Source organism: Eschrichtius robustus, chromosome 14 (assembly GCF_028021215.1).
Source record: "Eschrichtius robustus isolate mEscRob2 chromosome 14, mEscRob2.pri, whole genome shotgun sequence".
In the NCBI taxonomy this organism is placed as follows: Eukaryota; Metazoa; Chordata; class Mammalia; order Artiodactyla; family Eschrichtiidae; genus Eschrichtius; species Eschrichtius robustus.
In genome coordinates this window covers 6,763,755-6,791,752 of record NC_090837.1, presented here as the reverse complement: position 1 = coordinate 6,791,752, position 27,998 = coordinate 6,763,755, and the positions used below count along the sequence as shown (strand labels likewise).

The window sequence follows — 27,998 nt, the reverse complement described above, 5'->3', positions numbered from 1 at the left end:
GGCCTCCTACTTTTTCGTGATCCTTTGCGTGGAGTAAAGGCGGCCGAAGGACTTAAGGCCCGTGGGCTGGGCAGAGATGCTGCGGCTGGGTTTGGGGGCGGGCGCTCTCTGCTTCTGGTCCAATCACGGCGCGCCGCTCCGCCAGACCGGCGGCCGATTGGTGGTTGCCATAGCTCCGGGTGTTCGCTTGACAAGATGGCGGAGAGTTAGCCGGGGCAGCGTCTTGGCGTCCCTGCGCTTCCAGGCTTCTAAGGCGGGCGCGGTCCTGCAGTGCAGGCCCAGCGAGACCCCAGGCATGCGTTTGCCGCCGCCGGTCCCTCTGCTCTTGGGGCTCCTCTTTCTGCAGAGCGTCTTGAGGCCGCTGTGGGGGGACCTGGGTGCGTAAGGCGGGGCAAGGGCCTGCAGGACCGGGGCCGAGGGAGGGGACGAGGCTTTTGAGGCCAAATTTGGGGCTCCTCCGGGAGCTGCGTAAGACCCCGCCAAAGGAAGCCACCACCCAGCGTAGGCAGGGGCTCTGCAACTATTAACTCCACTTTGTCCCTTTCTTCCCGCTAGTTTTCATGCCTCCTATCATCCGCATGTCCGGCCCTGAAGTCAGCGCTTCCCTGGTTGGAGGCACCGAGGATGTGACCGTGTCCCTGACCCAGTTGCGGGACGAGATGGGTAAAGAGCCCGGCCCTTCCTGTGGGGAGGGAGGAGGTTGGGCCAGGTCCAGGACGCCCAAGAAGCCTGGCCAGGTGGCATCCCCTGGGTCCCTTGCCGCTGTCCACTTCAAAGTCTGGGTGGGGGATTGCTGTGGAGCAGAGGACCGAAGGACAGGTTCAGTGAAAGAAAGCTTGAAATTTTACTAGTTAGCCTTCGCTGAGCTTTCCGCTGTGCTTAAATGCATCGCCTCATTTTCCTAATACGAACAGTAATACCTTTTAATCCGTTTAACAAATGAAGACGTTGAAGTTCAGAGAGGTGGTCACTTGTCCAAAGTCACACAGCTTGTAAAGAGTCCAATCCTAGGCTTGGAAAGGGGTTCCTGACTCAAGAGTGCACCCTCTTAGTGGCTGGGCAATAGTGCCTTGCATTCTAATCTTCTCTCCCGTAGGATTCTTGCCAGTTCCCGCCTGCGGAGTGCTGACTAATGAGACCGGAGACTGGAGTTTGACTGTCAGCCCCACTGTGGTAAGGCCAGAGGTGAAAACCTTTTGGGTAGCATCTGCGGAGGCCCACATCTGGTGTTCCTGCAGTGTTGTTCTCTCTCTCTCTTTTCTTTTTTTATTCTTTTTTTTTTTTTTTTTTTTTGGCTGCAACGAGCGGCTTGCGGGATCTTAGTTCCCCTACCAGGGATTGATTGAACCCGGGGCCATGGCAGTGAAAGCCTAACCACTGGAGCGCCAGGGAACTCCCCCTGCAGTGTTCTCTCTCTCTCTCGTTTTTTTAAGAACATACTTTTATTTATTTATTTATTTATTTATTTATTTATCTGTCTGTCTGTCTGTGGCTGCGTTGGGTCTTCGTTGCTGCGCGCTGGCTTTCTCTAGCTGCGGCGAGCTGGGGCTACTCTTCGTTGTGGTGCGCAGGCTTCAGTAGTTGTGGCACACTTGCTCAGTAGTTGTGGTTCACGGGCTCTAGAGCACAGGCTCAGTAGTTGTGGCGCACGGGCTTTGTTGCTCCGTGGCATGTGGGATCTTCCCAGCCCAGGGTTCGAACCTGTGTCCCCTGCATTGGCAGGTGGATTCTTAACCCCTGCGCCACCAGGGAAGCCCTGCAGTGTTCTCTTAATCGAACAAGATAGAGCTTTCTTGGGGCTTCCCTGGCAGTCCAGTGGTTAAGACTCCCGCGCTTCCACTACAGGGAGCACGGGTTAGATCCCTGGTCCAGGAACTAAGATCCCACATCCCGCGCATCGCAAACAAGCAAACAGAAAGCTTTCTTAGCGCTTGGAACCACCATGAAACTGTGGACTATCAGATCTCATAGACGTCCATCCAACCCAGAGGTTCTTAGGGGTCCTTGGATGAGTTTCAAGAAGCCTGTGAACCCTCTGAAACTGTGTGTGAAATTATGCGTGTGTGCATTTTTTCTGGTGAGAGGGTTACCAGCTTCCGTCAGATTATCAAATGGATTTGTGACTCAAAAGAGCTTCGTAAACCACTGATCTCACCCAACTCTGAGCTTCTGTGTAAGGACACTCAAGCCTGGAGAGATGAAATGTTTTCCATTTAATGAATGTTTTATTGAGTGCCCAGTATATGCAAAGCATCAACTCCGGAGATAAAGGATGAGAAAGACAACCTTTGCATGCACCCCAGGAACCGGGACCTGTTTTCGTGGACTTTTTTTGTGTGTATTTAATCTTCTGCTGGTAGGATGGTAAAGGTGCTAGACAAACTGAGTTACCTTATCAGACCTGTGTTCAGCTTTCTCTAAGCAGCCACAACTTGCTCGCTTTTATGTTCAGTTGAGGATTAAGAATCAGGGCTTGCATATCGCTCTAGGTTTACAGGGTAGAATTGAGCAGAGTGATGTCATCCTTACGTACAGTTCTTTTGTAAAATGAACGGAGGCTGATTGCGCTTTCCATCATGTGTTCTTATAATCATAGATGCCGTTTTGAGTCACTATAAAAAGTACAGCCATATTTTCCTTTCAGAATTCTTTGGAAGTGACTGTGAGGTTGAAGAGGGGTCTGCCCTCATGTTTGTCTAATGAGACCGATCCGTTCCCGGAGGCCCCGTGTATTGTCCAAACTCTTCTGGTTTCAGCCTCTCGTCATTCATCCTGTTTAGCACATCTGCTCGTTCAAGTGGAAATTTATGCCAACTCCTCTCTGGCCCAAAATGCATCAGGCAAGTAAAGTCTCTGACTATCAAAACGTTTACTGCAAACATATTTTTTTTCTGGCCGCGCCACGCAGCATGTGGGATCTTAGTTCCCCGACCAGGGATGGAACCCGTGCCCACTGCGGTGGAAGCTCGGAGTCTCAACCGCTGGACCACCAGGGAAGTCCCTGCAAACATTGTTTGATTGTGTGTGCCATGCAATTTGTGTGCGTCAATCATGAGTGTGTCTTGCTTTCCTAAACTTATTTTCGTTTTGTTTAATTTTCTTATTTTAAAAGTTTCCACTTTGTATTATTTTAGTTACGATTTATTGTATCTTGGGAATTCCCTGGTGGTCCAGTGGTTAGGGCTCAGTGCTTTCACTGCCACAGGCCCGGGTTCAATCCCTGGTCAGGGAACTAAGATCCCACGAGCCGAGGCGCAGCCAAAAAGAAATAAAAAAATAAAAAAGATGTATTGTATTTTGATCTACTGTTTGTATCTTTGTAAGCCGTTTTAAATCCTTTTTGGGAGAAAGTAAAGTTTTTTTTCCTTGTATTGATTCCTGTGACTCCGTCTCAGAACAAAACAGAAGGAAGGGAAAGACTGATGAATGAGTTTATAGAAAAACAGCAGATTTTCAGTGAATGCTTTTGACAGCCAGCTGCCTTTCCCAGAGGCAGCTTGCTTAATTATGCTTATAGGAGCACATTTTCCTCTCTTTAAGAACAAACACAATAATAACGTACAATTTGCTGTTCTATACCTTTAAAAAGTAGTATAAGTTAGAAAATTTTTCATAGGAATGCAAGTAAGTTCTCTTCATTCTTTTTCTATTCTTTTTAATATAATATATTTCTTGTATTCTTTTTAATAGCTGCATAGTATTCCCTTGTGTGGTTACACCATTGTTTATTTGCTAAATAACCATTGTTTATTTAATTAAAAGTTTTCCAGCTTTTGATACTGTAACTAGTGCTACAGCAAATATCATTGTGCACATACATCCCTGGACATGAGAAAATGATTTTGTGTTACTCTCCCTTTCACATCAGGGCAGTGTCCTAAGAACAAAAGATGTGCTGATGTTGAAGGGTCCACTTCGATAGGTGCCACCACCATGTCCCCTGTTGCCTGCTACAAACTCTAGCGCCTCTTACCTTTCTGGTCACCTGGGATGAAGGGAGAAGTGTTCCTCTTTAGTAGCAAAGGTCTGCCACTTTGAGACTCCCACAGTGCTGCTTCGCACATCACATCCTGTAACTGTGGTCCTCCTTGTGGTTTTGGAAGTTTAGAAGGATTAGATAAGTTACGGTCATGACATTCAGTGGGCTACTCTGCCCTTAGTGTATTTGCTTGGAAAGATCTCCAAGATATATTGCTAAGTGCAAAAAGCAGGTGCAGATGGGTGCATGTAGCATGGAATAAGAATATGTATATTTATATCTGCATAAAGAAATTGTGGAGGGGGACTTCCCTGGCAGTCCAGTGTTAGGACTCTGTGCTTCCACTGCAGGGGGCTCACCCATCCTTGGTTGGGGAACTAAGATCCCACAAGCTGTGCGGTGCAGCCAAAAAAACCCAAAAAACAAAAAAACCCAAAACTGACAGGAGGGCTTAATGGTAGCTATATCAGTCAAGGAAAAATTTTGCACCCAGTCAGACAGAGTTCAGAACAAGAAAAAGGATGGAAGGACGCCAGGAGGTAAGTGGTATGCCTGGTAACGAGAGGAAGGTAGCAAACAACGTGGGAGACATATAGATAGATACGCAAACGTCTGTCTATATATCACATAGCAAAACCCTATTCTAAAATGCCTTGCTTATGTCACACGGGTTTGATTAAACTGAGGGTCAGACCCTTACCCTTGTGACATGGTATGTTACTCGGACCTTCTTATTCCTTATTCCTTATAGCATAGAATGTATAATAGTTGTTCTTCAGATGCTTCAGCTGTTGTGTCATTGAAGTTGACTGTTACATAGAGTTTAAACAAATAATCGCTACATAGTTTTCCAACTATTAGTCTCTGGATTCCGAGTTAGGAGGCTGAAATGTAATATAATATATTCCTTTTCCAATCAATGTAAAGATTACTGATTTCCCCCACACCCGAACCAGAATCAGGATGTGAAAATTTGGATTCACAGTGTGGTGGGACTTGAGGTTGAGCGTGTAGCATAAATAAATGTGATCTTGTGGTCAGATGGCTTCCTGATAAGCTGTCTGAAATGTCACCTTGGCTTCAGTTTTATCTGCTGAAAGGGGTAATGAATTTGAAGGGGTAAATGCTTAAAATCAGTCTGTGTTATGAAAGGGATCGCTCAGTGCACTGAAAAATAAAAGCAGTGCATTACATTTATCTTAACTCGTAAATTTTAGTCACTTGGTTATCTTCAAGTTCAACTGTGACTTCTTTAATTCGTATAACTGGCATATTTTCTTCTATTTGGGTTTTTGTTGGAGGAGTAGATACAAGCCTCAGTTATGCTCTATGCATAGCTCATTTCAGGGATCCTTCAATGTGGAATATTGGTAATGGTGGTTTGTAAAACAACGATTCAGCGTTCTTTGAATGTCAAAACTGTGGCAATGCTTTGTCAGTGTTTCACTGCTGAACTTCTCTGTTGTTTGTACTTTTCAGAGAACGTGACAGTTATTCCTAACCAGGTGTATCAGCCCCTCGGTCCTTGCCCTTGTAATTTAACAGCCGGAGCCTGTGACATTCGCTGCTGCTGTGACCAGGTATGGTCTTTCTGATTATTGGGCACAAAAGCTATGGTACCTGCTGGCATGTGAAGAGCACCAACAGTTCCCCATCAACTGCTTTTTAAAACCTTTTTAAAATACAAAACTAATGAGGACTTCCCCGGCGGTCCAGTGGTTAAGACTTTGCCTTCCAATGCAGGGGGTACGGGTTCGATTCCTGTTTGGGGAGCTAAGATCCCACATGCCTGGCCAAGAAACCAAAATATAAAAACAAAAGCAATATTGTAACAAATTCAATAAAGACTTTAAAAATGGTCCACATCAAAAAAAACAAAAAACAAAACTGAGATTGTATTTCGTGTTGCACATTGTTTTCAAATTGAGTATTTTCTTTTTTTTTTTTTTTTTGGCTGCATTGGGTTGTTAGTTGCGGCACACGGGCTCTCTCGTTGAGGCACATGGGCTCAGTAGTTGTGGTGCATGGGCTGAGTTGCCCCACGGCATGTGGGATCTTAGTTCCCCGACCACGGATCGAACCCACGTCCCTTGCATTGCAGGATGGATTCTTTACCACTGCACCAGGGAAGTCCTGAAATTGAGTATTTTCTTATCCAGCATGTTCAGCCTAGTTTATGGATGAAAAAAATATATCTCTTTGGGTAAAGTCCTGATTGTGATGATACTGGGAGATGGTTTTAATGTCTTATTTAGAAGCCTTTAAGAAAATATAAAAAGGAAAGAAAATACATTTTTTCAATGATTTTTAGTAAATTTATAGGGTTGTACAACCGTCAGGACAATCTAATTTTAGAACGTTTCCATCTCCCTCAAAAAAGAAATCTCATGTCCATTTGCAATCACTCCCATTCCTGCCCCTCATCCCCAGGCCACTTTTTTTTTTTTTTTTCAGTTTTCACTAGAAATTAAGTTGGTTTATTTATTTATTGTGGTATAGTTGATTTACAATATTATGTAAGTTTCAGGTGTACAACATAATGATTCACAAATTTTTTAAAAAATTAATTTATTTTTGGCTGAGTTGGGTCTTCGTTGCTGCGCACGGGCTTTTCTCTAGTTGCGGTGAGCAGGGGCTACTCTTCGTTGCGGCGCGCGGGCTTCTCATTGCAGTGGCTTCTCTTGTTGCGGAGCACGGGCTCTAGGCGCGTGGGCTTCAGTAGTTGTGGCACGCGGGCTCTAGAGCGCAGGCTCAGTAGCTGTGGTGCATGGGCTTAGTTGCTCCGCAGCACGTGGGATCTTCCCGGGCCAGGTCTGGAACCTGTGTCCCCTGCGTTGGCAGGCGGATTCTTAACCACTGCGCCATCAGGGAAGCCCTGATTCACAATTTTTAAAGGTTATACTGCATTTATAGTTATTATAAAATATTGGCTATATTCCTTATGCTGTATAGTATATCCTTGTAGCTTATTTATTTTATGCATAGTAGTTTGTGCCTCTTCATCCTCTACCCCTGTCTTGCCCCTCCCCACTTCCCTCTCCCCACTCGTAGCCACTAGTTTGTTCTCTGTATCTGTGAGTCTGCTTCTTTTTTGTTATATTCACTAGTTTGTTTTTCCAGGCCCCTATTAATCTACTTTCTGTCTCTGTGGGTTTGCCTCTTCTGGACATTGCATATAAATGGAATCCTACATTCTGTCTGTCTGGAGGATTTGTGTCTGGCTTCTTTCACTTAGCGTCACGCTTTCAAGGGTCACCCGTGTTGTGGCATGCATCAGTGCTTCATTCCTTTTTATGGCTGAATCATATTCCATTGAATGGATATATCACATAGGGCTTAACCCATTTATCAGGTGGTGGACATTTGGATTGTTTTCACTTTTTGGCTATTATGAATAATACTTCTCTGAATATCTGTATACAAGTTTTTGTTTGGATGTGTGTTCCCATTTCTCTTGGTTATGTTACCTAGGAGTGGAATTGCTTTGTCATATGGTAACTGCCATGTTTAACCTTTTGAGGAACTGTTTTTCAAAGCGGCTACATCATTTCACATTCCCATTAGCAGTGTATAAGTGTTGCAATTTTCCATATTCTCACCAACAATTGTTAGAATAATCTTGATTATAGCCATCCTCGAGTGTGTGAAGTGGTATTTCATTGTGATTTTGATTTGTATTTCTCTAGTGGCAAATGATGTTGAACATCTTTTCATGGCTGTTTGTATATCTTCTCTGAAGAAATGTCTGTTGAGACCCTTTGCCCATTTTTCAATTGGATTGTCTTTTTGTTGTTAAATTATAAGAGTTCACTATACATTCTGGATACTAGTCCCTTATCTGATGTATGATTTGCAAAAAACTTCTCCTCTTGTGTAGGTTGTCCACTTTCTTGTTGGTGTCCTTTGAAGCCCAAAAGTTTTTTAATTTGATGAAGTCCAGTTTATCATTTTTTTCTTCCAGTTTTATTTAGATAGAATTGACCTCCAGCACTGTACAAGTTTAAGGTATACAGCATAATGATTTGACTTACATACGTAATGAAGTGATTATCATGTTTGGTTTTTTTAAATTTTTATTTATTTATTTATTTATTTTTGGCTGTGTTGGGTCTTCGTTTCTGTGCGAGGGCTTTCTCCAGTTGCGGCAAGCGGGGGCTACTCTTCATCGCGGTGCGTGGGCCTCTCACTATCGCGGCCTCTCTTGTTGCGGAGCACAGGCTCCAGACGCGCAGGCTCAGTAATTGTGGCTCACGGGCCCAGTTGCTCCACGGCACGTGGGATCTTCCCAGACCAGGGCTCGAACCCGTGTTCCCTGCATTGGCAGGCAGACTCTCAACCACTGCGCCACCGGGGAAGCCCTATCATAAGTTTGATGAACATCCGTCATCTCCTATAGATACAAAATTAAAAAAATAGAAAAAAAATTTTCCTTGTGATGAGAACTCTTAGGATTTGCTGTCTTAACAACGTTCATATGTAACCTACAGCGTGTTAATTATATTTCTCACGTTGTAGTTACATTCTTAGTACTTACTTATCTTATAACTGCAAGTTTGTGCCTTTTGACCACCTTCATCCAGTTCCCCCTCTCTCCACCACACTTTTTTTGTTGTTGTTGTTGCTTGTGCTTTTGGTGTCATATCTTAGAAACCATTGGCCAATCCCAGGTCAAATACATATTTTTAATCCTTATTTTAGATTGAAGGAGAATAAGAGATGCAAAAGAGGCACATGTACGAGGACCCCAGCCACTCCCACTTTTGGATGAGTGCAGTTATTTATGTCATGGTTGGTTTTACAAAACGGAAAAGGAAAGCTTAGGGTCTATATTGGAACACTCATACTAGCAATTGTATTTATAATAACAATCATGTTTAATTTTTAAAATACAGCACATCATAAATCTGTTCAGGTATCAACAGAAATGTCAAATGTATTCTCTCCCTCTTTCTTTCGGACTGCATCAGTGTGCCCTGTTTCTAATTTCCTTCATGTTTGTTATATATGGTGTATATGTATACGTATAGCACTGACCACTGGAATCGTTTAGGATTCTGGGTCAGTGACATCTTCAGACAGCTTCAGCTTACCTACCACTTTAGACATGATCAATTTTTAATTTGAATTGCCCTTGTTTAAAACAGTCGATCATTTACTTTTCTACCTTCAGTAAACAAGGGATTTAGAACGTATTTAACTTTTAGCTCTCTCAGTCCTTTGAGAAACAAGGAAGAATACAGATGAGTAAATGAAAGCGTGAATAAAGTGACTTCTTGACATTAATTGGGTCGTGATATCACGACAGTGAGAGCTTCAAGGATTCTTATGGAATATGGACTGTCTGCCCTAACTCTAAATGTCCTTAGGTTTCTCTGGGCTAGGGATTTGAATGGTGATGACAACTGAAAATTCTCCATTTGTTGTCTATTCCATATTATCTTTTCTTTTTCTCATCTTGTTTTTTATTTGTGTGGCATATCTTTGGTCCCCAGTTAAGATGTGATTTCCTTGAAGGTTTGAAGTTCCTGACTTGGAGGCTTGTAGCGCACTGACTAGAATTTTAGCACGATTTTACTTCCTGTGAGCACAAAGCACCCTTAGCCTGAATGCAGGCTGTGTTTGTTTCTGCTTCCTCGGCGGGGTCCTGCTGGCCTCAAGCCGCATGTTTATCACACTGGCCAGGAGATCCTGATGGCGGGCACAGGGGAAACTTTCCTCTTTTCACTTCTCCTTTACATCTTCTTTCCAGGAATGCTCATCAGATTTAACAGCGCTGTTCAGGGAGTCCTGTTTCCCCGGCGTTTTTGGAGGAGACGTTAATCCTCCCTTTGATCAGCTCTGCTCCGTTCAGATGGCACGTGGAGTCCCTGAATGGTTTCCGTTCCTGTGTGTGCAGCTCGCCAACTCGCCTTTCCTCGGGTACTTTTATCACGGTTCCGTGTAAGTGTCCAAGGGGCTGCCCAGGAGAGGGCCATGCACCCAGGTGGCCCTAGAATATGGGCCACGTCCTTCTCGGGACCTCTCCAGAGGCTCCATGCTTCAATTCCTCCATTCTAGATTTCAGTTAGTAAGTTTATTTTGTGTTAAGTATTTGAAAGAATTGGAAAAGAAATTGATTCACTGAATCAATTGAATCACCGAAAAGAAATTGATTGATACCACAGATAGTCAATAGTGATTCTCTGGGTTGGGGGAAAGAGTGTGGGCTCATGGGGGACTTTAACTTTCTGTCTTTTACATTTCTGTCTTGTTGGAATTTTACAACAACTTTATTATTATTATTATTATTATTGAAGTAAAATTCATGGAACATAAAATTAACCATTAACTACTTTAAAGTGTACAGTTCAGTGGCATTTAGTACAAATATTATTTTTATAATTAAAAAAACAGAGAAAAAATTTAAAAGAATTGTTTTTAGCACATTAGTGATGGTTTCTCTCATTGATTTGCAGTTCCTCTGGACAACACGCTTCCTTTGACATGTATTTGCATACTGATCTAAAAGACTTTTCAGACTTTGGTTACAAACAAGGAGATCCAGTTATGACTGTAGATAAGGCATATTTTACTGTTCCGCAGGTAATCATTTCAATTTTAATATGCTAGAGGCTTTTCTCATTTTCCCCTTCCTCTTGTTAATTTAACTCATATTACTCTAAAAAAAAAATCGCTTCCTAAGTTACTTATTCTTCTCCTATGGACTTTTCAGGCACTCAACTATTTAAGGCCTCTGGATTTTTTTTTTCCTTTTAATAGTCACTCTTTATTTATTTATTTATTTATTTATTTATTTATTTTTGGCTGTGTTGGGTCTTCGTTGCTGCGTGCGGGCTTTCTCTAGTTGTGGCGAGTGGGGGCTACTGTTCGTTGTGGTGCATGGGCTTCTCATTGTGGTGGGTTCTCTTGTTGCGGAGCATGGGCTCTAGGCACGTGCGCTTCAGTAGTTGTGGCGCAGGGGCTTAGTTGCTCCGCGGTATGTGGGATCTTCCCCGATCAGGGCTCGAACCTGTGTCCCCTGCACTGGCAGGCGAATTCTTAACCACTGCGCCCCAAATAGTCACTCTTAATCTGTCTTTGCTAAATCTCAGAGTGAACTTACTAAATAAAGCCAAAAGACTTTCTAGAAATTTCCATGGAGGTAACTGTCATTTTTCACTTCTATTAATTTAATAGCCAGTTTCTAGTAAGCTATAAATATTTTAAAATTTTTATTTGTTTATTTTTTATTGAAATATATTTGGCTTACAATGTTGTGTTAAATATTTAATATAATATAGAATTTTGAAAAATATTTTAAGACTATAGAGTTTTATGTGAAATCTTTATTTTTTTTTTAGTTCAAAATTAGGAAAAAATATTTATGGGAAGAAAACATGGGAGGCTAAACCATTTCTCTTTACTATCCATAGGAATCTATTTTTATTTATTTATTTGTTTGTTTGTTTTTAAATTTATTTATTTATTTTTGGCTGCATTGGGTCTTTGTTGCTGCACGCGGGCTTTCTCTAGTTGCGGTGAGTGAGGCTTCTCCTCATTGCAGTGCGCAGGCTTCTCATTGCGGTGGCTTCTCTTGTTGTGGAGCATGGGCTCTAGGCATGCGGGCTTCAGTAGTTGTGGTGCACGGGCTTAGTTGCTCCGCGGTATGTGGGGTTTTCCCGGACCAGAGCTTGAACTCGTGTCCCCTGCATTGGCTGGCGGATTCCTAACCACTGCACCACCAGGGAAGTCCCCATTTTTATTTTTTTTTATTTATTTTTTTGGCCTCGCCGCTCGGCTTGTGGGATCTTAGTTCCCCGACTAGGGATTGAACCCAGGCCCTCAACAGTGCAAGTGCAGAGTTCTAAACCACTGGACCATCAGGGAATTCCCAGAATCCATTTTTATGGTTTTAACAAAAATCTGGTTGTAATGAGGGAGAGAACATGAAATTGAGTATAATCATGTTTCTGCAAAGTAAATGATGCAGGGCAGGGAATTTTGTTTAGCAACTATACTTACTGTGACCCCTCAGCCAGTGGCTTCCAGACTTTGAGTAGCAAGTCAGCTAGACATTTTACTAAAGTCGGTCAATTAGTCAATGCCCTAGCCTTTGCTGAAGGTAACCCGGCAGTAGGAGCCGGCTGCAAAAAGAGTACTTTTACAAGACACTGATCTCTTTTTTATGATTAGAAGGGAGGTCGTAAATCTGTCAGGATTTCCCCTGGCCCTCAGGTATCCCTGGCTGGGCAGTGCATGCAGAATGCCCCGGTGGCCTTCCTTCAGAATTTTGATGTTCAGTGCATTACTAGCCTGGAGGTGTACCCAGAACGAGACAGAATCACCAACGTGAAGGTAAAGAATGGTACTATGGGAGGTAAGTGACGTTCGTTCAAAATAAGAACACACACCTGAGTGTTGAGATAAACTCTGATCTCACTTCTACTGGGTCAACTTAGAATAATATTTCACCTGCCAACTGAGGAAGGTGTTTTCTTTGGAAAAAGTTCAGTTCCATAAGACAGCATATTGCATATCTGTTCTTTTTTTAAAAAATCGAGCTAAAATTCTCATAACACAGAATTAACCACTTTAATGTGTACAGTTCCGTGGCATTTAGTACACGCACAGTGTTATGCAACCATCACCTCTACCTAGTTCCAAAACATTCTCACCACCCCAGAGGGAGGCCCTGCACCCATTTAACAGTTCTCCCCCTTCTCCCTCTACCCTGAGCCCTGGCAGCCACTCTGTGGATTTGCCTGTTCTGGACACTTCATATAAATGGACTCATACAATATGTGGCCTTTTGTGACTCGCTTCTTTCACTCAACACCATGTTTTTGAGACTCATCCGCACTGTAGCATGGATCAAAACCTCATTCCTTTTTTTTTTTTTTAATTTAATTTTATTTATTTTTTTATACAGCAGGTTCTTATTAGTCATCAACTTTATACACATCAGCGTATACATGTCAGTCCCAATCGCCCAATTCAGCACACCACCATCCCCACCCCCCCGCCGCTTTCCCCCCTTAGTGCCCATATGTTTGTTGTCTACATCTGTGTCTCAACTTCTGCCCTGCAAACCGGTTCATCTGTACCATTTTTCTAAAAACCTCATTCCTTTTTATGGCCAAATGATATTCCATCATATGAATATACTACCCTTTGTTACCATTTATTAGTTGACGGACATTTGGGTCGTTTCCAGCTTCGGGTTATTGTGAATAATGCTGCTGTGAACGCTTGTGTTCAAGTGTCTGTGTGGACACACGTTCTCATTTCCCTTGGGTGGATACCTAGCAGTGGAATTGCTGAGTCACAAGGTAATTTAACTTTCTGAGGAACTGCCAAGCTGGTTTCTACAGTGACTGTACCATTTTATGTTCCAAACCAGCAGCGTGCTGCATATTGGTTCTTACACAAGAGTGACTCTCCAGATTATTTTCACTGACCTTTGAGATTCTCCTTCTCAGTTATAATTAGATGCCAAGAATAGTGGGATTCCCATTTGATGGTGTTTGGGGAGTTGAGGGGAGCTGAGTAGTTGGCATACAGGGCGGGCACAGTTACCGTATTTGCTTGGCAAGCTTTCATTTTCATAGATAAATGTGATCATGTTAGGTCATGTACTCCTGTGGAAGTTCATTTATGTATCTTTTCAGGCATAGTTACACCAAAAGTAATCTATGAGGAAGCAACTGACCTAGACAGATTCATCACCAATACAGGTATTTTAATGTTACACTTTTATATCATTTTTTTCTATGGGAATATATGTCATTTCTTGCAAGTAATATGTAGTCCCAGGGTAAAATACACTTTTATTGAGAATTTTAGGAGATTCACAACCGTTAGAAAGATATCTCACTGCCATTTTGCTCGTTCCTTGTTCCGCCTTGCCTTTTTGGAGTAACATCTGTGACCTGAGCCAGACCCTTCACAGTCCTGGATGACGTGGGTTCCAGGGTCCCTCCTCATTCTCAGGGCCTGTGGGCCTTTCCTTAAATGTTTTTCAGAGAGTTAAAGAGTTCTTTAGGACCTAGCATTTTCACTTCTTGCTTGCTCTTCTTTTTCTGATCATTAAACTTTGCATTTGTGAGGCAGCCAAATAAGGTACGTAGAGTTTGGCCGATATTTCCAGGACTTTGTTTTTAATGAAGGATATGACTAGTGGTTCTTTTCAACGTGCTGTAATTCTAGAACTTATTCTTTACTTCATCGGCTATTAGTACAATGTAGTAGTGAACTATACAGCAGGCCCCTGCTCTTAAAAAGCTGACATTCTGTAATCTTTCATTTAACAAACATTCTTCCAAGCATGTGCTCTGCATCAAGCTATGAGCTGGGGACCAGGGATGCTGAACTGAAAAGGACAGAGCTCACTCAGGATGTGGGGATGATATAGAGAAGGTGGCTAACGCTGACTTGGGCAGAGGACTGGGGAAGGCTTCCGGAGGAAGTAATGACCCTGCTGTGTAAGGGAATTGGGTAGGCAGGGCAGGGGTGGGGTGTGGGGGGAAGGCCACCCAGGCAGAGAAAACCACCAACTTGAGCCCAAAGAAGGTCTTTAATTTATGAAAGTATTCTTTTTTTTTTTTTTTGCAGAAACACTTTTAAGTACTGGATCAGCCCCCAGGAATGTGAATGTGGAAGAACATTATATTTTCAGATGGAATAATAATACAATCAGTGAAATAAATGTCAAAATCATTAGGGCAGAAATTAATGCCCACCAGAAAGGTAACTTTGTGGAGGGCAGCGAGAATGCTTTCAGTTTAAAATATTTTTTCCTTTCTTCATGATTTTCATAATTATAACAGATAAACTAATTCAGACTTGTTTTTCTTATTTGTATTTATGATTTAATCAGAAAACAGTATTTTTTTTTTTTTGCGTGTCAAAATGCAATTATAAGGTAAAGAAAACACCAAGGGGGATAATTTCTTTTCCTAGTGATGTGGTGACATATTTTTATTTTGTTTTATTTCTAGGAATCATGACACAGAGATTTACAGTGAAATTTTTAAGCTATAACAGTGGTAATGAAAAGGAATTGTCTGGAAATCCAGGTGAGATAGTATATGTCAATCACTGATCTTACAAACATATTTTAGTTCAACACTCCTGTGCTATAAGGATGATTATAAATAACTCCACCTTTAGTTTGTGACTCTGACTTTTTTCTTTTTCTTTTGTGATACTGTATTCTTTTCCTGATAACAGCTTAATTTTTTACATGAAGTGTTGTATATTGTAACAAGTTGTTGTAAACCTAAAACATCCTTTCTCTTTAGCTACTGGTCTTTTTTTTTAAAATTGATGTATAGTTACAATGTTGTGTTAGTTTCTGGTGCACAGCAAAGTGACCCAGTTATACACATTTATATATACTCCCCCTCATATTCTTTTCCATTATGGTCTGTCACAAGACACTGAATATAGTTCCCTGTGCTACACAGTAGGTCCCTGTTGCTTATCTATTATATATATAATAGTTTGTATCTGCTAATCTCAAACTCCTAATTTATCCCACCCTCCCCCTCTCTTTTTTTTTTGGCTGTGCTGTGCGGCCTGTGGGATCTTAGTTGCCCCACCAGGGGTCGAACCCACACCCTCAGCAGTGAAAGCACGGAGTCCTAACCACTGGATCTCCAGGGAACTCTCGTCTTTTGAAAAAGAAAATAAGGCATTTAAAGCGTTAGTAAGGGGGACTTCCCCGGTGGTCCAGTGGTTAGGACTCCACACTCTCACTGCCAGGGCCCAGATTTGATCCCTGGCTGGGGAACTAAGATCCCGCAAGCCGCACAGCATGGCCAAAAAATAAAAAAATAAAGTGTTGGTAAAATTAATTTTTAAAGAAATAAGCTGCGGATGATGGGTTCCTAACCTGGAATCTGTGGAGAGACTTCCCGGGGACTGTGAACTCCTGGTCATGTTGCGCATTTTGTATTTATGTGCAAATATATCACCACCCGGTTTGTCATGTATTTGTTTATTTCTTTTGTTCACTGCTGCCTCCTCAGGGCCTAAACCAGTATGTGGACTGCACTGTTGGTACTCTAGCCACTAGCCCCACGTAGCTGCTGGGCACCTGAAATGTGGCCAGTGTCATATGTGGAGATAGTAATATTTTGTATATATTGGGTGGAATAAAATACATTATTCAAATTAATTTCACCTATTTCTTTTTTTTTTAATTAATTAATTTTTTTTGGCTGCGTTGGGTCTTCAGTGCTGCACGCGGGCTTTCTCTAGTTGTGGCAAGCGGGGGCTACTCTTCGTTGTGATGCGCGGGCTTCTCTCCGCGGTGGCTTCTCTTGTTGTGGAGCACGGGCTCTCGGTGCGTGGGCTTCAGTAGTTGCGGCACATAGGATCAGTAGTTGTGACTCACGGGCTCTAGAGCGCAGGCTCAGTAGTTGTGGCGCACCGGCTTAGTTGCTCCGCGGCATGTGGGATCTTCCCGGACTAGGGCTCGAACCCATGTCCCTTGCATTGGCAGGTGGATTCTTAACCACTGCACCACCAGGGAAGTCCCTAATTTCACCTATTTCTTTTTCTCTTTTTTAATGGGGCTACTAGAAAAAAATTTAATTTCTAAAAAATTCTAAAGATACATATTATTCTAAAATCAAATATGAGGTTTGCATTATATTTCTATGGGACAACTGTGGCTTAGACCATAGTAGGTGTTCAGTAAATACTTGTTGGATAAACCTATCATTGTTTCTTAAAAAAATTTCTCTGTCCTTTTGCTATCCTTTTTTTTTTTTTTGCCACCCTGCACGGCCTGCGGGATCCTAGTTCCCTGATGAGGGATTGAACCTGGGCCCTGGCAGTGAAAGCGCTAAGTCCTAACCACTGGACCACCAGGGAATTCCCTTACTATTCTTCAACAGGCAGTAACTAATCATTAAGGAACAACTTTTTTACTTTTAAATAAGTTTTTATTTTGCACGATCTTCAATACTTATATATACTGATTTAATCATACACGACCCATTTTATATATATATATTTTTTCTTTTAAATGGATTTTAATGTACTTATTAATGTGGAGCTTGGGATTTATTGTTGGCTTTAAAAGTGGGCTCCTGGAATTTAAGGGTTTTCATTTCACTAACTTAATTTGACAAAATTTCTGAGAAACACCATCAGAATATGTGAAAAGTGTTGACACTGTCATCAAAAAAGAATAAATTAAGAGCCAGAACTGATCAGGCAGCGAAACAGCTTGAATAGATACAGCCACTGTCTCTAGCGCTTTCTGAGGCAGGACGGGGTTTTCAGAGGACTGTATGCCATGGGCCCTGTCCTCAAGGAATTCACTCTCTCATTTGGAATGACAGCACCAAGTTACAGGAAACAACAGTGAACAATCCAAGATAATTAATAAACGGGTGAGGGACTTCGGGACAGTTACTCCAGGATTCAGAGGAGTAGAATGTTGACCGCTCTCCCGGACTTTGCATCACTAAGGAGCAGTGTTGAGTGCCCAGCGCCTGCCAGGTTCTGTTCTCAGTGCTGGAGGAAAAGCAGTGAGCGAGTCAGAGCCCTGCCCCTAGCGGGTTTCCACGCAGGGCTGCGAGGAGGAGATTGCGCCTTGAGAAGCAGATAATTGGAAGGGGTGCTGGGGACAGGAATAACCTGGAGGAAGCCAAGGAGGAAGACGTGACTGTGACGTGAACGCGGGCAGAGTCGGACCCGTGGCCAGAGGGGAGGCCTCTGGTTCAGGAACGGTGGGGCGTAGTGCTGGAAACACAAACACCATGCATGAACCTCAATTGCATCCCAGTTTTTAAAAACAGCGCTAAAACACATTTTTGGAGGGGACCTAGGAGGAAATATGAGTATGAACTGGATATGATATGATTATAAGGGATTATTATTAATTTTCTTAGGAGAAATATTGGCATCATGGTGATGTAGGGGAATGTTTTTTGTTTGTTTGTTTGTTTGTTTTCCTTTTTGGCTGCACCCCTTGGCTTGTGGGATCTTAGTTCTCCGACCAGGGATTGAACCCGAGACCATGGCAGGGAAGGTGCGGAGTCCTAACCACTCGACCGCCAGGGAATTCCCTGTAGGGGAATGTTCTTAATTTTGGGAGATGTGTGATGGAGGTTCTAGGGGTGAGGTGTCATGATGTCTACAACTTATTTTCACATGGTCCTGCCCCTCCCCTCCAATGTATATATGCTTTTATAATAGATAAGACATATATGGCTAAATATTAACAGTTGTTGATTTTAGGTGGTGGCTGTATTGAGTGAGGCTCACTTTCAACTTTTCTGTACTTGTGAACTTTTTCATATTAAAAAGGTGGAGGGACTTCCCTGGTGGCGCAGTGGTTAAGAATCCGCCTGCCAATGCAGGGGACATGGGTTCGATCCCTGGTCCGGGAAGATCCCACATGCCGCGGAGCAACTAAGCCCGTGTGCCACAACTACTGAGCCTGTGCTCTAGAGCCCGTGAGCCACAACTACTGAGCCGACGTACCACAAGTACTGAAGCCCGTGCGCCTAGAGCCCGTGCTCCACAAGAGAAGCCACCACAATGAGAAGCCCGCGCACCGCAACGAAGAGTAGCCCACACTCACCGCAACTAGAGAAAGCCCGCACGCAGCAACGAAGACCCAAGGCAGTCAAAAATAAATAAATAAATAAGAAAAGAAAAGCACTTGATGACATTAAAATTAAACAACCAAAAAAAGGTGGAAACAATAAACTGGATTACTAGGAGATGGATGGGAATAGGATCTAAACCAGATCTTGGGGTTGAATTGGTTTACTGGCAAATCATTCCCTGAGAAGGTAACTTTGGTTTAAGTTTCCCACACGAGCCCCTGTGATAAGTGGTATTAATCACTCAGCAAGTATGCACGAACCAGCCTGCCCAGCAGCTAATTGTTCTCCAGGGTGAGAGGTCCAAGACCAACTCCTGCCTGCTTTTCACTTTTCAGATTTTTACTTCAAAAACGTGTTCCAAAAAATCACATGGACATATTTGTTTTAGAATCTGATTCAGTGACAAGTGAATCACTTTGCTGTACCCCTGAAACTAAAACAACATTATAATCAACTATACTTCAATAAAAAACAAAACAAAACCAAAAACAAATGAAGGTGACGTCCTTTTTCTCGAGGGTATTCTGAAAAAGCTTTGCCTGCATATTTCCTTTCATTGTGGATTCCTCCTTTCCGTGATTTGATGAGGTAGCGCCTGTTGCGTTAAAATAACTTTAGAGGGAAAGGTGCTCACTCTCCTGTGTTGTTTGTCTAGGTTACCAACTTGGCAAGCCTGTTCGAGCTCTAAACACCAACAGGATGAATAATGTCACGACTTTACACCTTTGGCAATCCGGTAATCTGGTTTGGTAATATGATTAGCTCTCTGGTGAACTAGAATTGGAAATATTACCATATTTTGAATCTGATTAAGGAACCAATTACTTTAAAGCCCAGTTTGTTTATTTAGCTTGGGGGTGGTTGTTTTCCATGCTTCTGCAGCTTTCTTTTCTTTCTTTCTTTCTTTTTTTTTTTTTTTTATAAAAAATGTTCACATTGTTTGCACTGGAAGTGCTGGTTTTTAGTAATAGAGATTTAAGTATGAAAGTGGCTGGAGAGTCCATTGTGTTTGTAGTCATTGATTAGCCCAAGATGGTGCTAATCGGAGACATGAGAATAGCTTCATTCCAAACTATGGAAAATCTTTGCAACAATGGTAATTACCCACATCTGCCAGAAGGCATTAAATTTCAGGTTCAGAATAAACCCTTGATCCTGTCCAGGTATTTCGATACAGAAAGATGCCTTTTGTTCAGCTTTCAAAGGATTAGAGTAACAATGACCTCAGTTCTCGAAAATTGGAAACTTCATTTCTTTTCTTTTTTAAAATTAATTAATTTATTTTTGGTTGCGTTGGGTCTTCGTTGCTGCGTGCGGGGTTTTCTCTAGTTGCGGCGAGCAGGGGCTACTCTTCGTTGCGGTGCGCGGGCTTCTCATTGCGGTGGCTTCTCTTGTTGCGGAGCACGGGGTCTAAGCACACGGGCTTAAGTAGCTGTGGCGCGAGAGTTCAGTAGTTGTGGCTCGTGGGCTTAGTTGCTCTGTGGCATGTGGGATATTCCCGGACCAGGGCTCGAACCCATGTCCCCTGCATTGGCAGGCAGACTCTTAACCACTGTGCCACCAGGGAAGTCCCTGGAAACTATTTATGCTTTTTGTTCTCTCTCTGTTTTTTAAGAAAAACTTTAACGTAAATATTTTACTTACTTTTATTTTGTAAAAATAGGAGGATAATCTTTTTATTTTATAGCTGGAAGGGGTTTGTGTATATCAGCAACTTTCAAACCCATTTTATTTGGAGAAAATGCAATATCTGGGTGCCTTTTAGAAGTTGGAATTAATGAAAACTGTACTCAGCTCAGGTGAGTGTCTCACTGATGAATTTATCTACATTTTGAGTGGTTTGCTTAAATTTAATTCACATGAATACTAACGACAACATGAATGTGAAAAATTTCAGTCTGAATAAAAACTTATGTAAAAGTGATAGTAAACAATACAAACTTCCAATACAATTTAGAGTTGATTCAAGCATCAATATAAGTGAAAATAGACATTCTTGGGACTAAAGCTATTTCATCCATATTTATGCAAATTTCTCTGGGAAGTTTGTTCACATCGTTGGAACCCCATGCTTCTAGAAATAGAAAAAGGGCTGGAGCCAAGTATAATCAGTGATTAACATTTAAAGAATTCTTAAGCTGTGTTACATGATGTATAAAGAATTTTCCACTTAATTATCTGGGTGGCATTTGGAAAATTTATGGATATGCATATGCATTCTTTTTTTTTTAATTGAGGTAAAATTCATACAACATAATCATTTTAAAGTGAATAGTTCAGTGGCATTTAGTACATTCATAATGTTGTACAACCACCACCTCTATTGAGTTCCAGAACATTTTCATCTCTGCAAAATGAAACCTGTACCTTTTAGTAGTCACTCCCGATTCCTCCCTCCCCTCAGCTCTGGCAACAGGCAATCTGCATTCTGTCTCTATGGATTTACCTACTCTGAATATTTCATGTAAATGGAATCATACACTATGTGACTTTTTATGTCTGGCTTCTCTCACTTAGCATCCTGTTTTTGAGGTTCATGCATGTTGTAGCATATGTCAATACGTCATTCTTTCTCATGGCTGAATTTTATTCCATTGTATGGATATACTACATTTTGTTTATCCGTTCGTTAGTTGATGGATATTTGGGGTATTGCCACCTTTTGGCTATCGTGAACAGTGCTTTGAACATTCATGTATCAGTTTTTGTTTGAACACCTGTTTTCAGTTCTTTTGGGCATATATGCAGGAATGGAATCGCTGGATCATATGGTAATTCCACGTTTAATGTTTTTGAGGAACTGCCATATTGTTTTCCTCAGTGGTTGTACCACGTTACAGTCTCACCAACAACGTAAAAGGGTTCCAATTTCTCCACATCCTTGCCAACACTTGTTTTTTTTGGCCATGCCGCTCGGCATGCGGCATCTTAGTTCCCCGACCAGGGATCGAACCCGTGCCCCCTGCAGTGGAAGCACGGGGCCCTAACCACTGGACCGCCAGGGAAGGCCCCCTCGCCAACACTTGTTATTTTCCATTTTTTGAATAATAGCCATCCTAGCAGGTGTGAAGTGGTATCTCCTATCCCAAGTGGTGCAGTTCTTTGGGGAGCAGGGAAAAGGTGGGGGGACATTGTGAAGGGAAGAAAAACTGTGGGTATACATTACCCACGGCAGGTCCTGGTCGCAGGGTGCGGGGCAGCCAGAGCCTCTCCCTTGTGGTTCGTAAGATTTGTACCCTCCAGTGACGTTACTGGAACAGAGAGGTGCCAAGTTCCAATTCTTAACCTTCACCTAATTTTATAGCTCAAAATTCTAACTAAATATTTAGGTTCCTTTTACTGTTGGGTCACTGTGGCCCATGAATTTATCCTGGTAACTTGATATGTGATCTACCCACCTCCCAAGTTTTGTGACACTCAAAGGAACCTGTAAACCACATGATACCAACATAAGTTACTAACTAACATTTTAAGTCCAAAGTGAAAGATTGTTTCTGTATGTCCTCCCCTTGCTGTGTAAGTTCATCCCAGGAAGGCCGTCCAAAAGAGGTAAGACTCCCAGCCAGATCCTCTGGCAGTTTTTTGTTTAGACATCCAGCAAGCACAGCCTGGACACTCTTTTTTTTGTTTGTTTTTGTTTTGTTATTTTTTAACATCTTTATTGGAGTATAATTGCTTTACAATGGTGTGTTAGTTTCTGCTGTATAACAAAGTGAATCAGCTATATGTATGCATATATCCCCATATCCTCTCTCTCTTGCGTCTCCCTCCCACCCTCCCTATCCCACCCCTCTAGGTGGTCACAGAGCACCCAGCTGATCTCCCTGTGCTATGTGGCTGCTTCCCACTAGCTATCTGTTTTACATTTGGTTGTATATATATGTCAATGCTACTCTCTCACTTCGCTGGACACTCTTTGAAAGGACTTCAGGATGAGACCTGCTGGCCATGAGCTGAGAAATGTCTTCCTCTCTTGCAGGGAGAATGCTGTTGAACTACTTGGTTCATTAATACAAGTGACTCATGTTGCAATGAGAGGCAACTCCAATTACGACAATCTTAGTGATGGCTGGCTTGAAATAATACGTAAGTGAAAGCTGCACATGTGTAAAATGTGTACCTTGGTTGCTATGATTACATAGTATCAGGTGTAGTGTTACAGCCTGACCTGACAGGTTGTCTTTCTTTGCTGTGGCCCAACGGACATTTGTTTAGAGGTTAGCTTTCCGGGCAGGAGGCTTTTCATGTCTTTTACCTCTTATTCATGATGGCTTTTTTTTTTTTTTTTTTTTTAAAGAGGATATCTACAGGAAGTTCAAACTGCCCAGTTGTTTTACAAGCTAACGGTCTTTGGAAAAGGAAGTCTTAATGAAGTTTGAGGATTTTCAGTGCATGTCAGTTTGCATTCCTATTTTTGATTGCCAGGAATATGGACAGTTGAGAACTGGCTTTGTGATTTACAAAAGCAATTTTGTTACCTTAAAATAAGGTGCTAGAAAACATCATGCTAAGTGAAAGAAGCCAGACCCAAAGGAGCACATACTGTATGCTTCCATTTATATGTAGTGTCCAGAACAGGCAAATCTATAGACACAGAAAGCAGATGGGTGGTTGTTCAAGACCTGGGCTATCGGAAGGCATTGAGGGGTGACCGCTAGAGAGTACAGGGTTTCTTTCCGGGGCAATGAAAATGTTCTAAAATTGAATCTGGTGCTGGTTGCACAACTCCTTCAATATAATTAAAAACCATTGAATTGTACACTTAAATAGGTGAACTATATCGTATATCTCAAAAAAGGTGTTAAAAAAGAAGGAAAGAAATTAAGGTGCAGCAGAGCTAGTAATAGGACGGTCACCGAGGCCTGATAAAAAGACTTGGCAGTCCAGTGCCTTTGGTGAGAGGCATTTGCTCTGAGTGTTGGGGCCACAGGGGGATGGGGTGTGAGGAGGAGGAGCTGCACCACGGGTGGCATGTGGAACAGACTTCGCGCTGACAGGCCCGATTTCACCTCCAAATCCAGAACGTCCAGCCAGTCACTGAGCTCTGGCTCACGCACGTGGTCTAAGGTCACAGTTTGTCGTGGCTGGGCTGGAGCTAAAACCCAGGGTTCCTCTTCCTCTCCTCCCAGCCAGCAAGTCTGGTAATGTTGCTCCAATTTCTCGGGGAGTCTTGAGTGTGTAAAGGCATTGAATAGAAAGAAAGCTTCTTCTCTTGGGACTTCCCTGGTGGTCCAGTGGTTAAGACTCTGCACTTCCAATGCTGGGGACGGGACACGGGTTTGATCCCTGGTCGGGGAACTAAGATCCCACGTGCCACGAGGTGTGGCCAAAAACAAAACAAAACAAAAAAAGTAAGAAAGCGTCTTCTTTTGCTCTCATTACTGGAGTTGCCTCTGGGGGCCTGAAAGAGCTAACTGACTCCATAGCCTCTGCTTTTCTAAGTCCCCTCCTGTCCCTGCGGCTGCTGCTGGGCTCCTCGCCTCTGCCTGGCTGCAGGGGGAGACCTCCTTGGGTCCTGTCCTCACCCCTTCCACACCCTCCAAGGTCACATCAGCTCATTAGGCTGGAATTCGTACAGAGGACCATCCAGACATGTGCATGCACTTTCCCCACCCCTTGTGATTAGGGTCTGGACCATTATGACCCCCTCTCCCTGTCCCCTGGGGTAGCCAGGGATCACGTAATATGTCTGTGTGCTTGAGGTGCCCCTGACCACTCTCTGACTCAGGCAGGGAGTCCTGCTGGCCACAATTTGCCAGTCCAGTCCGTGCTCAAGTCACTAGGCGCAGAGTTAGATCCTTATTTGGAAACAGAACCCGGAGGTCGGGGCTTGTCAACCCCTTGTGAACCTCTAGGCCAGCTAGGTGGGCTGTGGAGTGCCTGAGGGTTGGAGGGAAGGGGTCAGTAAAGCATCTAAGAAGTAAAAAGCATGGGAAATTTCAAGGCAGAGAACCAGAGTTGGTGAGGTGGGAAATCAGAGGTGATGGCGTTTTGTTGCCTTCAAGGTGGAAGCTGTTAGCTTCTATTTCGTGTCTAAGATGAAAATCAATCCTGATCCTGGTTGACAGAAGAGAAATGATGTTGAACACATGTATCAAGGAGGAGGAAACTGGAAACAGTGTCGCCAACCTTCCAAATCCCTGAAGGAACAAAGAAATCCCCTCCAGAGTCGCCGCCATAGGACTTGGCGCCATAGGACTTGCCTTCCACGTCCTGTAACTGACCTTGCTGTTTTTTCCCCCCTAAGGACCAGTTTTCAAGATGAATGAAAATTAATCTCTTATTCAGTTTTTTTCTCTTCCATTTGTATTACTGCTTTGGCAACACATCAGGAAATTGCTTTTGAACTATTTAATCCGTAGTAACTAAAGTTGTTAGTATGGACTTTAAATGTCTTATACAGCTTTTACTAGAATGGTGACTGCATGGGATAAGTCTCATGGCATTTTACTGCAAGTATATTGTATTTCTGTTAAAACTCTGGGTGGATTTCAATGAGGAGCTTGGGAACTGAATCATGATTTAGGGTTTTATTATGTGGGTCAGGGATTTTAAAGTTCCAGTGATGGACCTAACATCCAAGGGAACATTTTGAACACGAGGGGTAACACAGTTACAGAGTGACATGTAACTAGAGCCTGTTAGAGATTAAAGCCTCATTCGTTGTGATTTCTGTCTAATAATATTTCCCATTTTGGGAGTATCACAGAATTGTAGGAAAACTGTTATTAAATTATTCTTTCCAATATGCACAACTTAACATTTCTCCAGGTGCAGACGCCCCCGATGCAGGTGCAGACCCACCTGTCAGCAACACGAGTGGCATCTGCCTGGATGTCCCCGCTCAGCTGAATATCCGCATCCTCTTCTCGGATGCTGGCGCCGTAGAGGGGATGACTCAGCAGGAGATACTTGGCGTGGAGACAAGGTATGATCATATCCGGGATAAGTGGGGTTTAGAGACAGTAAAGTTGAGGGCGCTCCGAAGAATAGGGGAATGCTAATTTAGAATCTGACTGGTTTATTTACAGATTGCAGTGATTAGCAAATGATTAATGTATAAGTGGAATATGGATAAACTGTGTTTGTAATGGAAACTCATTCTCACTCACAGGTATCCGTAAAGCTACGTATAAGGGAGTCTGCCAGGTATTTCAGGGAGTACAAAGATGAATAAGGGGCTGCTTAGTGCTCGGCATATTTTGAAATTCATGAATATCATTGGCATACTGATCGGGGAATATTGCCCAGTGGTTAGAGATTTTGGTGGCAGATGGCTGGGTTCAAATCATGGCTATTCCAGGACGAGCTGTGTGACCTTGGACAGTTACTCAACCTCTTCTGAACTGCAGTTTCGTCATCTGTAAAATGGTGATGTACCTTTACATGTCAGACCTCTATCACCTTTAAGTGACAGGGTCCCAACTGACACTGACTTAAGCAAAAGGGGGGTTTATTGATTCAAGTTATGAAAAGTCCATACACAGTGAGTTCATGGTTCATGGTTCCCATGTGGTCAAGGGTCTTTCCCCCTTCATCTCTGGGTTCCTCTTTTCTTTGGGTGGGCTTCATTCTCAGGGAGGTTTTCCTCAAGAGCTGGCAAAGATGAACACCAGCAAATCCAGGCTTATATCAATTTAGCAAGTCCAGGGAATTCCCTAGAGATTCAGTGGTTAGGGAAAAAAAAAAAAAGCTCTTCCAGTTTAGCAAGTCCAATGGATGGAGGGTGCCTCCTTTCCCCATCTTTCTCAAAAATGTTCTGGGAAGACTTTTATTGGTCCAGTTTTGGTCATGTGCTCCTTTCTGAACCAATTACTATGGCCAGGGGCATAGCTCTGATTGGCCAGGCGCAGGTGATGGGCACATCCCTAGGTTCAGGTGGGTCCCTTCTCGTCCACTCAACTGAGAGTGGGGAAGGGGTAGTTCCGCCAGGGAAAACTGGGGTGCAATTACTAGAAGAAAGTCAAAGGGATGCTGGGTAGGCAGAAATAACATGGAAAACCCTTAAAAATCATTAGCTGCTACTACTGTTGTTATTATTGTTGTTGTTATTACTATTATTATAATATTGTTTGAGACAAACAAGTGATAAAACAAATGAATTTTAAAAGCACCAGTGTGAAATGAGATGAGGGGGGAGGAGAGATGAAACAGAATTGGCAAAATGCTGGCAGCTATTGCAGCCTGTGATAGGGCCATGAGGGTTCATTATACAACTGTCTCTGCTTGTCTGTGCATTTGAAAATTTACATAATACAAAGGGGGAAAAAATAGCACCAGTAGAATGGGAAACTTCTTTAGGAGAATCTCAGCTCATATTGTTGCTGTGTCAGTTACCTGATGTTCTTTTTTTAAAAAAAATCTTTATTGAATTTGTTACAGTATTGCTTCTGTTTTATGTTTTGGTGTTTTGGCTGCAAGGCAAGTGGGATCTTAGCTCCCCAACCAGGGATCGAACCTGCACCCCCTGTATTGGAAGGCAAAGTATTAACCACTGGACCACCAGGAAAGTCCCCCGATGTTCTTAACAGACCGGAAACGAGCGGTGGATTTGTTTTCTGCTTAACCTTTCCCTCTCAGGTTCTCCTCGGTGACCTGGCAGTTCCAGTGTGGGCTGACTTGTGAGGATGAGGCCAACCTTTTCCCCATCAGTGCATCTGTCCAGTTTATTAAGATACCTGCACAGTTACCCCGTCCACTTACAAGGTAATACAGTTGCTGACCTAAGTGACATTAGTAAGAAGCAGAAAAATATATGTTCCAAAATCAGAAGTTTATTTCTTTAATTAGGTTTTGATGCTTCTCATCAAAAGCATGTGCTCTGCTGTAGCTACTGTAACTTCCTAAAATGTTTTGTAGATTCCAGATCAATTTTACAGAGTACAACTGTAACAGAAATGAGGTTTGTTGGCCGCAACTTCTATATCCGCTGACCCAGTATTATCAAGGTAGGGTAAAGCACATTTCTGAAATGGTTATCATTATGTTGTGTCAATTAAAAAACTCAAAAAAAATAGTGTAAATGTCACAGAAAACTTAAAACATATAGCAAAGCTTTAAAAAGAAAACACTTACTGATCATGTTGCCACTTAGAAAGGATCACTATTTATGCTTTGGCTTATTTCTACCTAAATAATTACCCAAAAAGTTAAGAAGTAGGAACGTTGCTGAATTTGATTCATTGTCTTGCAGGGGAGCCTTATTCTCAGTGTGTTGGCAAGAGCTTACTGTTGGCATCCTTCGTCGTATTAGCGGTGTTCCTCAGTAACCCCTGGAGTGGAATACGCAAAGCGTGGAACTCAGCTACCACCTGACCTCTTACAGATCGTCAGCTTTTACTTCACGGATTTGTTGTCCTCCCGTGTGCCGCTCTATAAAATCTTAATAAATGAAATGTTTTATTTTTATAGAA

The 27,998-nt window shown here is 42.6% G+C and overlaps 1 protein-coding gene and 1 non-coding gene across 2 annotated transcripts; one reads left to right on the top strand and one right to left on the bottom strand.

The window, feature by feature from the left end:
- Window positions 1-76: 76 nt before the first annotated feature.
- TCTN2 (tectonic family member 2) lies at window positions 77-27,998 on the top strand. The gene is made up of 18 exons (XM_068562402.1): window positions 77-377; window positions 556-663; window positions 1,097-1,173; window positions 2,645-2,840; window positions 5,459-5,559; window positions 9,729-9,919; window positions 10,435-10,561; window positions 12,194-12,335; window positions 13,627-13,692; window positions 14,570-14,704; window positions 14,956-15,033; window positions 19,241-19,321; window positions 20,273-20,384; window positions 22,565-22,671; window positions 25,357-25,513; window positions 27,166-27,291; window positions 27,445-27,533; window positions 27,779-27,998. Exons 1-18 carry the CDS (start codon window positions 77-79, stop codon window positions 27,898-27,900), a joined length of 2,316 nt encoding a protein of 771 aa, XP_068418503.1. The 3' UTR covers window positions 27,901-27,998.
- On the bottom strand, window positions 11,772-11,845 carry TRNAA-UGC (transfer RNA alanine (anticodon UGC)). Its single transcript has one exon. It is a non-coding gene; the product is annotated as a tRNA-Ala (tRNA).

Excerpts from the sequence above, each read along its gene's own strand:
- TCTN2 (XM_068562402.1), top strand. The coding sequence starts at position 77 with ATGCTGCGGCTGGGTTTGGGGGCGGGCGCTCTCTGCTTCTGGTCCAAT. Across the intron at positions 378-555 it reads GCCGCTGTGGGGGGACCTGG|TTTTCATGCCTCCTATCATC; the intron begins GTGCGTAAGGCG and ends TCTTCCCGCTAG. Across the intron at positions 19,322-20,272 it reads TTTACACCTTTGGCAATCCG|CTGGAAGGGGTTTGTGTATA; the intron begins GTAATCTGGTTT and ends TTTATTTTATAG.